This window comes from Babylonia areolata, chromosome 7 (genome assembly GCF_041734735.1).
Source record: "Babylonia areolata isolate BAREFJ2019XMU chromosome 7, ASM4173473v1, whole genome shotgun sequence".
In the NCBI taxonomy this organism is placed as follows: Eukaryota; Metazoa; Mollusca; class Gastropoda; order Neogastropoda; family Buccinidae; genus Babylonia; species Babylonia areolata.
The window spans coordinates 16,402,168-16,414,336 of NC_134882.1; the positions used below are offsets into that span (position 1 = coordinate 16,402,168).

At 41.7% G+C, this 12,169-nt stretch overlaps 1 protein-coding gene across 2 annotated transcripts in view; it reads right to left on the reverse strand.

Annotated features, from left to right (window-relative positions):
- Positions 1-10,021, reverse strand: part of LOC143283748 (glutamate receptor ionotropic, kainate 3-like) — a 50,831-nt gene extending 40,810 nt beyond the window's left edge. For both annotated transcript variants that reach the window (XM_076590055.1, XM_076590056.1), the window contains exons 1-2: positions 9,937-10,021; positions 549-694 (exon numbers count right to left, since the gene is read on the reverse strand). In XM_076590055.1, coding sequence (XP_076446170.1) covers positions 549-633 — 85 coding nt within the window. In that variant the 5' untranslated portion in view covers positions 634-694; positions 9,937-10,021. The remainder of the gene's footprint in view (positions 1-548; positions 695-9,936) is intronic.
- Positions 10,022-12,169: the final 2,148 nt, after the last annotated feature.

Sequence of the window (12,169 nt, forward strand, 5' to 3'; positions counted from 1 at the left end):
CAGAATGACCTACTGAAAAAGTTACGTTATTGTGCTATATAATCTATCAAAAAGGGAGGAAAACAGGAAAGAAAGAAACTGTGCCGCAATGCTTTGCATGAAACGAAAGAAGACTGACATGGTATGACAACTTTGTGGTGCCTGTGGGCAATGATGTGATGTAATCATCCTGCTCTGATCTTGAGGTGATGACCTGTCATGATCTTTTTCACAGTTTGCTGTTTTATGTTGTATTGTATTGTACTGTACTGTATTGTACTGTACTGTATTGTATTGTATTGTATTGCATTACTGTTTATGTTACTCTGCCAAATTCAGGCTCCATTCCCTGTGAAGAGCCTGTCACCATAGCGCAGCGCTGCCTTTTTTATCCTTCCGTCAGCAGGTGTAACATTTCAATATCAAAGCGGGTTTTTGTCAGAAACAACCCTTTCCTTATGAAACCTTGGGTTCTTTTAAGTACGCTGATTAGTTCATGACACACACACACACACACAGACACACACATACACGCACACTGACAGGACAGTCCCAAACCCAAAACTCACCAATTTTGTGACGCGCCGATGAAGATGAACGACAAGCCACGATGACAAGGAAGAGAACTACGATGACAAGTGGAAGTCTCGCCATTATTGGAAGTCTCTATGCTCCGTGTGCAGCAATCATTTGACGTCTGATCATCATGTGATATCTGTAGGACACGATTATGATGTAATTAGCTGATGATGGTATGGGCCACCTGAAAGATTCAGATTCTGCGTCATGCTGTGGGTTTCCTCACGTGCTATGACGTTGGACTGTGCGTAATGTGCTACAGTTCCCACATGCATTGCAAATCACTCGCCACACAGAGAAAGTGCGAGCACACACATATCCGCTCACACACACGCACACAGTATATGCGTTTGTGTGTTTGTTTGTTTGTGTGTGTGTGTGTGTGTGTGTGTGTGTGTGTGTGTGTGTGTGTGTGTGATAATCAAATGCACACACAGCTATTTGTACCACTTCAGGGTTTTCCTTGTGGCATCATATGACTGCAGTTGTTGGTCATGATGGTCCATGGCATCCATGTTTTTGTTGTAATCCAGAATTGCTGGAGGCTTGTTTACTGCCCCAGAGATCAGGTTGGGTTCAATAGACAATAGGTCATATGACCGGAAGAACATAAAATCAATAGGTCATTTTGAAAATCAATAGGTCAAATAGCAGAAGTCTACTTTCAGTTTTCCCGGAACTACACTCGGTTAATGCAAAAGTGGGAACGCCAATTCTTCTCGCCAAAGCTCGCGAAAGGCAGCGATAAAGATTCGTTTCGGATTTCGTTTTGTCACGGATCTGTATTTTAATAAACCAGTTTATAGTCATTTCCTGTAGGAGCAGACGACAAAGCGATCGCGATCGTTAAAGAGAGAGAGAGAGAGAGAGATATGGTTACTTTGGTTAACCGACTGGTCATAAAAACAGTAAGTCATGTGACCTGGCAACCTGAAAAACAATAGGTCATTTCAAAATTAAATGCGTCAATGACCGATGACCGATGTCGAACCTGATCCCTGCTGCCCTTTGGTCTTGCTGCTGCTGGTCTTCAGCTGCTGGTTTGTGGCAAGGTGTCAACTCCAGATGGTCCAGGATGAACATCATGATCATCAACATGCTGCACACCTGAAACACATTGCATAAAACACTAAGTTTGTTGGGTTTTGTTGTTGTTTTTACATATAAAGAGATTATGAAATGGTACCATTTTATTTCTGACTGTTTTCAGAAGCTGAAATACAAACACACACACACACCTGCCAGCCCCCTCCCCCGAACCACCCAACACACGCACACCGAAACTGGTTCATGGTATGCCACACCCGCTTCATTCTCTCTTTCTCACACAAAACAAAATGACCACACACACACACACACACACACAACTTCTGCAAGTGTTGCATTTACAATGTAATTTTGATATACGATTCTGTATATCATTTTCTGTTCCGTTTTGTAAACATCAGCTCCTCCCCTCGCCCCCCCCCTCCCCTCTCTCTCTCACACACACAACAACAACAACAAACCAATACACACTCCGATACACAGAAATCACTAAGCGAGCGAGACACACGCTGTCATCAACAATGAGCCAGCCAGCGAGCCACGCCCACTTGCGCTGTGTTGGTCACACACAGTGCACAAGTGATTGACTCTCTCTCTCTCTCTCTCACACACACACACACACTGATCAGTGACTGACGAAGCTACTAATCACAGCTAACACATTCAAAACACACACAATGCAGTTATATGCATTGTTACAACAAGCAGAGAGCAATTAATAAACTAACAAACCCCGAAAACACCTACCTGCATCTTGGATCAGCTCAGCTTGTCTTTGCTCATTTTCGTTGATTGGCTCCTGCGACGTATGCATCCAGATCCAGATCCAGGTCAAGCAACCCCACCTCCATCCGTCTTCGGCAGCAACTTCACGCAGTTCTATCTCATTGAGTCCACAATCTTCATCTCTACTATTTGCATCCCGAAAGATTTCTTCCAATACTTGTGCAAATGTTGGGGTTTGTCTGCGTTCAGCCATGACTTTGCAAACACAACTTGAACTCCGTTCGAACTTGCAAAACTTTCGCCACATATATGGCAATGAGGTGAATATTTTTTAGCTTATGGAACTCAGGAGATAAAGAGCTCTCAGGGGAGCTAATTTAATTGTCAGCAGACTGTATTTTCTGCAATGCAGGACTCGAAACATGGAACGCTGTAACATGACGTACGGCGTACGTCAATACAGCATTGGTGAGCGACATTTCGTGACGTACGCCGTACGTCAACAGCTTTGTCAAGAGTTTAAAGGTGATAGGTAAGCAATCTTGGGGACAAGATATTAGATTAACACTTTTGCGCCTGTCTACATCACTTATTCGATCAAATTTAACTTATGCCCAAGAAGTATTTTTCAATGCCCCAAATTATCTATTGAAGAAACTCCTAAGTACAGACTGCAAAGGATATAAACTTGCAATAGGTATACCAATTCATGCTTCATGTATTAAAACATACAGTGCGGCTGGAGTACCGTACCACTCGACTGAAGAACACAGGAACCGTTCAGTGCACCAAATTAATTGAGAGCAGAAAATGATCTGAAACCTGAACTACAATACTGACTTTCCAAAAAGATCTAGGACCATAGCCTCAAGTACATACACATCTACTACCATAACAAGCTCTGATCAAAGACTTTAGCCCTACGGAAAGACCCGCCACTTTGCGCGGTAAGTGAAGCCGACCTGACGCAATCGCGAAAACGGCCCATCCCACTTCTCCCGACTAAACGCCTGCTGATGCATACTGTCTGTAACATGGCGAGCAAGCCGAGAGGAAGTTGGTGTGCGGCACCTAATTGCCACAATTCTCGAAAAAAAGGATTCCGACTGTTTTCATTTCCAAAGGATAAAGATAGGTGAGTTTTGTTTTTGTCTTTTGTTTAGATCTAAATGTTGAAAATCTCTCGAAAAAATTCGCAGAGGCTTAGTTCAGTGTATAATTTGGTTTGGCTATCATGCTAGATTCTAGATCTATATCATTTGTATCAGATCTATACAGTTGTAAAATAAAGTGGGAATGATCCCGACGAAGATTCCGACGCACATTTTTGTCTTCTGTTTAAACGTTGATAATAAACTCATTTAAGAAAACAACAACTTATAACCATGTTCACGGCACTCGCTAAAACGTTTGTGAGGGCGAGAGAGGGAAAGGGGTGGGGAGGTGAGAAACGAGACAGGGAAAGGGGGGGGGGGGGATGAGGAGGGGGATATAAAGCCGATTTGTGAGCAGATGGATTTGTAGTAAATCTCTTTTTGTTTTGTTTCAACACAGGTGTAAGAAATGGGTGCAAAACTGCAGGCGTGCAGACCTCGTGGGCCAGTCAGAAACTTATCTCCATGCCAATTGCTGTTTGTGTTCCGACCACTTTGAGGCCAGTCAGTTCATGAACCCCTCCAGCAAAACTTGTCGACTGAACTGGAATGCTGTCCCGACGCTGTTCAGTGTTCCGAACCCCCCTCCAACCATTTCTACAAAACGACCCCTCCCTCAGAGATGCGAACCACCTCCGAAAAAAGCACGCAAGCAAAAGAAGAAAACAACATTGGAAGGTGATGCAGGTAAGTACATCCATTTAATCTATGCCTAAACCATTAACAAAAACTGATCTAGTAGAAAGTAATAACTATGGATGAGAGATTTGCTTCTCTGGCAGACACATCTAAAGCACCATTGACTAAGTTTAAAAAATCAGCCAGGAGTGTTGTTAATTTGTTCATGTCCGGGAGGTGGGTGTGTGTAGGGAGGGGGGGTAGGTGGTGTGTGTGTGTGTGTGTGTGTGTGTGTGTGTGTGTTGTGATATGAAACAATATTGTAATTCAGTTTCTTTCTTTCTTTCTTTCTTTCATTCTTTTTCTTTCGCTCTGTCTTTTTTTCTGTCTTCATTTTTTTTATTCACCTATTTATTTATGTGTTTGTTCGTTAATTATTTGTTTACTTGTTTAGTTATTTTCTTCTGACATGTAATTCTTAAATAATGCATTTAAAAATTGTAAGCACTAGTTACTTTTTAATTATTTTAAATTTCTTTAATATTTATCACAAATTTTCTTTCATTCACAACACCTGAATTTCATTTAAGTAAAAGAAGAGAGAGAGAGAGAGAGAGAGAGAGAGAGAGAGACACGCCTACACAGCCAGTTTTCCGCGAGTCGGTAAACTGATACTCGGGAAAAGGGGCGAAAACCCCGTCAGCGCGAGGCGGCTCTGGCTTCATTCGCGTTAGTAGAAACAAAGAAGGGAGCGTCTAGGAGTGGCCCGTCTTTCCGTAGGGCTAAAGTCTTTGCTCTGATCTAAAGCGGGAGCATGATATAGCCAAACCGCAGTGTCGTTATAATTATCCCCTATTCCTCCTCGGGAACTCAAGAGAGCCCAATTTGATATTGATTATACGAATGTGACAATGACTGAAAACATGAATAATTATTTATAGTCATCCTATGCTCGAATTCACTTATACTGATGATAAATATCCAAACAACTTAGTTGATGGTTTATACAGACTGTTCTGTATTAAACAATAATGCAGGTGCCGCAAATACTGATCATACCTGGCCTAAACGCAGAAACGTTTTATAACGTGGAAAAAAAAGTCAGTCTTTACCCGGCACAGAACTAGTTGCAGTAGCCTACTTATGGCATTGAATTTTTTTTTTTTTTTACTCGATTTTCCAAAAGATATATTCCAAATTGCTTTTTGTGTCATTTGACACCAAGTCAGTTATTAGTGCTATCAACTCTATACACTCGAAAGTTAGATCTGAAATTACTATTGAAATTAGACATCTAATTCATTTACTCTCAGTGAGGGGCACTAGCATAAATTTTATCTGGATTCCTTCGAATCGTGGCTGGAGAAATCTTAGACTTATCACTGTCTGATTTTTCCCCCAAATGTTTTGTAAAATAGTGTAATTGGGTTGTTATATCCTTTGAATTATTCATTTTTTTAAGAATTTTTTTTTTACACGCCTATATGTTTTAAAGTTGGAAAGTTATTCTCTTAGTTAGATTGTTGTTAAGTTAATGTTGTGAATAGTATTGTTTTCATCCCTTTCCCTTCCCCTCCATTTTTTCTCTCTCCCCCCCCCCCCCCCCCCCCCCTCCTTTTTCGTTTTTATGTCTAATATTTCTTAATGTGGATAGTAGACATTAAATGAAATTGTACACACACACACACACACACACACACACACACACACCTACCTCTCTCTCTCTCTCTCTATATATATATATATATATATATATTTATATTATATATATATATATATATATTCAGTATATCTACCATAGGGCCCATATGAACAAAATACGGAATGGCTACGTTCCGTCCAAGATCACAATAGTGGTGAGCGGCTGATAGCGGGTGACTTCAATGCTCCCTCACCAGGATACCAGACATACCAAAACACAGCGCAAACGCTACAGAACCTGACATTGATATCACCAGAGTTAGTGCCAGCTTGCTCATGGGAAACGTATATAAAGATACACTTGGTAGTGGTCATCTCCCGATTATCATAAATGTATCGAAAGAAAATACTCACAATAGTAATGCTGTGCAAGACAAAATCCCAAAATATGATTATAAGTGTGCAGACTGGGATAAAAAAACAAAACAAACAAAATTGTCCTCGCTTCTCAAGACTTTGAATACGAATTAGATGAAAATGCTGACTCCCAGTTCTTTACTCTCATAGAAGCAGTTTTGGCAGCAGCAAACTTTTTTTTTTAAACTTGTTTTTATTCAGTTCACAAGTAAAAGGTGGTAAACAATCGCATTGTTATTGTGTCTGTGGTAAACAAATCACACGAAATCAAATTTTGTTTCTGTGTCAAATGATTGTCAGGTTACTTCCAGATACATGTAAGGTTACAACATTTTCAGAACAAGACATAAAAGAAATAATGTCCAATCAGTTACTATTGTTCGAAATTGCTGAATACAGTCTGTTAAAAATCCGATAGGACTGTCTGTGATGCGACCTACCGATACTTAATTTTACTTTTGTTGTTGATGCTGATGTTGATAATTGTTGTTTGACAGTTATTTATGAATTGCTGATTCCATTATTATAGTTCATCTTTTCTCTGTATGCCCCCCTTAAACCTCCATCCCTACCCCACCACCCATACACGAACACACGCACACACACACACACACACACACACACACACACACACACACACACACACACACACCTACAGATGACACGTCTAATATCACTCAGAGTGAAAAGACGTTAAATTAAAGAAAGAAAGAAAAAAGATATATATATATATATATATATATATATATATGTGTGTGTGTGTGTGTGTGTGTGTGTGTGTGTGTGTGTGTGTGTGTAGTAGGCCTCCTTCGGTCATGGCTGACCATGGATAGAGTATATCCGACCTAATGTCTAATTGGGCTGTCTGCTTGGACCAGGCAGCGTCGCCTGTGACTGTAGAGACCGATGCGAGAGAGACAGTCTGTCGCAGCAGTCACATGTGTAAGCTGATGTTGGTCTGTTGGCTACCGTCCCTTTTCTGCGAGCTCGCTTTTCTGTTGCAGCAGCTGACAGTTTGTCCTCACCAATCCGTAGCTGATTTTTGAGAGTGCGGTCATCTGCAAGGTCCTCCCAGGACTCAGTGTTGATCTCAAGCGCCTTTATGTCACATTTGCAAACTTCGTTGTATCTCAGCTGTGGGCGGCCGATGCTTCTCTGCCCTGTGGCGAGCTCTCCATAAAGGATGTCTTTTAGGATGCGACCATCTTCCATGCGGCGAACGTGGCCCAGCCAGTGCAGCCGACCCTGTCTCAGCATGGTATACATGGTCGGAAGGCCAGCGCGAGTCAGTACTTCGGTGTTTGTTACCTTATCTTGCCAGGAGATGCCGAGTATGCGCCGTAGGCTTCTCAGGTGGAAGGTATTGAGCCTTTTCTCCTGATGAGCATGTGTGGTCCAGGCCTCACTGCCATACAGCAAGGTGCTGAGGACGCAGGCGTTGTATACAGCCATCTTTGTCTTCGTGGTCAGCTTGGGATTTGTCCACACTCTTTGTGTGGGGCGGGCTAGTGATATATATATATATATATGTGTGTGTGTGTGTGTGTGTGTTTATATATACTTGTTACCCAGCTTTGTGGGATTGTACTTGTTTGGCAGCCTTATGTATCTCTTTGAGTATGTGTGTGCTCATGTGTCACATTATATGGTGAACCTATCATAATATGCACGAAACTAACTCCCGATACTCAACGTTTATTTCACCTGGCACACACTGTCGGAAAAAGTGTAAAAACACATTTTCAGGAGAAAAAAAATCCATCAAAACGTTTTAAAGTTGAAATTAGACAGCACATGTTACAATACTTAGACTTAAGCAACATGTGTGCATTATTCATATGCAAGAGAGAGAGAGAGAGAGAGAGAGAGAGAGAGAGAGAGAAAATGTTTTAATGAACTTTGGCCATGGACCACATTTCAAAACAAGGGGACTGGGGGTGGGCATGGGAAGGGGTGTAATAATACTTGAATATCATCACATTATATCATACTGTTCGTGGAACTGACATTGTACTTACTTATGTCTGAGCAGATGGTTTCTCCTTTTGATCACATGGAAAATGAATTTTGATACTTGGCAATTTCTCTGTTCGTTGTGTGATCGAAGAAGTGCACAAAGAGACAAGTTTTGTCCGTATATATCTATATCTATCTATCTATCTCTATATATTTGTCATCGACAGTGAACCGAGTGGTATATTATAAAGGGACTACAAAAGAATGACGGAATTACTGAATCAAGACATCATAAAAAGAGTGAAAGGATAGAAAGCTCCTTCACACAGGCCAAGGACATATAGAGGCCAGTCCAAAAGGTTTTTTTCTATTGTTTATTACAATATTATAAGGAGAAGAGAAAAAGAGAAGATAAGAAGATGAGAAGACAGTGCCCGTAAAAGACAAACAACAGATGTCATAAGTACAGCATGTCAGTAACGCAAGTGGATAGTAAGCACATGTATATTACAATGGAAAGACTATCACTTGGTTTGGAATAAGCAACAACATAAGATAATGCATATGTGTGAAGACCAAACACTGACAGCATATATGACACTTCCAATACATAAGTGTAAGTAAAATGGTTGAAGTTAAGCTGATTTAGTGAAAGTATACTGTCAGTATAGATTTAAGTAATGCTCATATTGTGTCAAAGTGACTTGAATGAATCAGTTATCATGTAGCACTATACTGGAGTATGCCGTATAGGAAGATGCATGATAGCTAAATTACAATTTACAGACTGTTATACGTATCAGATGGTTTTAAACAATAACTGATATCAACCCAGCACTGTCTTGTAATCACCGCAAACGAATAATACACACACATCATACAGGACTAAGTACACTGTAACTGTGTGAGTGGTAGTACTGAGAATCAGCGAAACACTGTAGCAGTACAACAGATATCAGCATGTAAAATAATACATGGATAATAGAATCAGTGGCTTTGATATCAAATGCTGGCAAACTGAGAAACCAAATGACAAGAACACACAAGGCAGCGAAGATTAGGCAAGATATGGCAAGACAAACATGACATGACATGACGTGACAAGGCATGTGTAACATGACATGAAGAGACAAACATGACATGACGTGACAAGGCATGGGTAACATGACATGAAGAGACAAACATAACATGGCATGTCATGACAAGGCATGGGTAACATGACATGAAGAGACAAACATGACATGACGTGACAAGGCATGTGTAACATGACATGAAGAGACAAACATGGCATGACAAGGCATGGGTAACATGGCATGAAGAGACAAACATGACAAGCCATGGGTAACATGACATGAAGACAAACATGGCATGACAAGGCATGGGTAACATGACATGAAGAGACAAACATGGCATGACAAGGCATGGGTAACATGACATGAAGACAAACATGGCATGACAAGGCATGGGTAACATGACATGAAGAGACAAACATGGCATGACAAGGCATGGGTAACACAACATGAAGAGACAAACATGGCATGGCATGACAAGGCATGGGTAACATGACATGAAGAGACAAACATGACAAGGCATGGGTAACATGACACGAAGAGACAAACATGGCATGACATGACGTGACAAGGCATGTGTAACATGACATGAAGAGACAAACATGACAAGGCATGGGTAACATGACATGAAGAGACAAACATGGCATGGCATGACAAGGCATGGGTAACATGACATGAAGAGACAAACATAACATGGCAATGACAAGGCCACTTAACACACCATAACCAGGCACTATATATACCATCACCTGCTGTGTGAACAAGTGAAGACAGCTCTGTACACTGTTGTCTATTTGTGTGAAGAGGTGAGTATCCAGCTGAACAGACGTACAGCACTGCAAATGCTCTTTGTGCAGCAGCTCTTGATGCATTGCAGGTTATAATAGTAAGCAGCTGGCCCCGCCTTGCATTTCCAGTGCCATATATGGACTTTTTTTTTCAGTGCGGGACGATGACGTTTCTCCGCTGCACCACGTCACGTGGTACAGGAAACCGTCGACGACAGCTCTCTGCATCCACATGGCCATGTATGGAATCTGTCAACACTGTGCACATCGTGGCCAGACTTGCACAGCCACTTCAAAGGTCTGTCCTGCTCCCCCACCCCCCACCCCCTCCCCCTCATCCCTCCCCTCTCTCTCTGTACCCACACTCTTCCGGCCGCTGATGATTTGTCATCAAGTTATTATTGAATTATTGAATAACTGAGAGTTATAATTGAATTATTTGAGAACATTCTAGCGGCCATGGCGCAAGATGCCAGTGTAGTGTGTGTGGGACGCAATGTGTATCTGAAGGCTTGGAAAACTAAGCAAACACAGCCGCTGCGGTAAGCGCGACATGAGCATACCTACTACACGTCCAAGTGCAAGATTTTGCTTTCTGTGGATAATGTATGTGACTGATAATTTGTCAACAAGTTATTATTGTTGAATTTTTGAATGATTGAGAGAGTTATTATTGAATTACTGAAAGACTTCCAAACTTGAATTCCAACGGGCCAAACCACGCTAAGTTTCAGTTCAGTTTCAGTAGCTCAAGGAGGCGTCACTGCGTTCGGACAAATCCATATACGCTACACCACATCTGCCAAGCAGATGCCTGACCAGCGGGCTAAGATTGACGCTAAAGTTACACCATCAGATTGAGAACATTCTAGCGGCCATGGCGCAACTACATGCCAGTGTAGTCTATGTGGGACGGAATGTGTATCAGAAGGGTTGGAAAACCGAGCAGACACTTCCAAACCGAGAGACTTCTAAACTTGTATTCCAACCAAATAAGGAACTGTAGTTGTCAACTAAGTACGACCTTCTACAGAATGATACCTAGATATCTACACCCCAACCCCCTCTAAGAGGAGACAACCTGACTGAGATCCCCAGTCCCACGGCTTTCATACAGTACCATACATATTGTGTGTGTGTGTGTGTGTGTGTGTGTGTGTGTGTGTGTGTGTGTGTGTGTCGGGGCTCGTGTACGTTTACGTGTGTTTGGGCATGTGCACTTTTGCTTTTGCTTTCGTATCTGTGAAATTGCATGTTAGTTGCATATCTATTATTATCATCATCGACATCATCATTATTATCATCATCATCATTATTATTATCTTTTATATTTTATTTTATCTTCTTCTTCTTATTTGTTTATTCATTTTATTTTTCTTTCTTTTTCTTTTTTTCTTTTTAATTCATTCACTTCTTTATTTTTCTTTTCTGTTTATATTCATTTACTTCTTTTCTTTCTTTCTTTTTCCCCAAGGCCTGACTAAGCGCGTTGGGTTACGCTGCTGGTCTGGCATCTGCTTAGCAGATGTGGTGTAGCGTATGTGGATTTGCCCGAACGCAGTGACACCTCCTTGAGCTGATACTGATACTGATACTTCCAGTCACTTCAATGTATATCCTTCTTCTGCGTTCACTCGTATGCACACGAGTGGGCTTTTACGTGTATGACCGTTTTTACCCCGCCATGTAGGCAGCCATACTCCGTTTTCGGGGGTGTGCATGTTGGGTATGTTCCTGTTTCCATAACCCACCGAACGCTGACATGGATTACAGGATCTTTAACGTGCGTATTTAATCTTCTGCTTGCATATACACACGAAGGGGGTTCAGGCACTAGCAGGTCTGCACATATGTTGACCTGGGAGATCGTAAAAATCTCCACTCTTTACCCACCAGGCGCCGTCACCGTGATTCGAACCCGGGACCCTCAGATTGACAGTCCAACGCTTTAACCACTCGGCTATTGCGCCCGTCTATCCTTCTTCGTATCACCAGCCACTCTAACCCCATGTCGAAATTTCGTAAGGTGTTTTGTGTTCCTTTGGGACAGACAGTAGTTAGGGCTGTCAGCTTCCAGTGGAACACAGAAATATATCATTGCTTGCCAGCCATTTCCTGGTCATCCTATACTAATTACCAAACAGGAAAAGGAGTACTTTTGCTTCAAGGAAAAGGAGTTCCTTTGTTTGTGGGC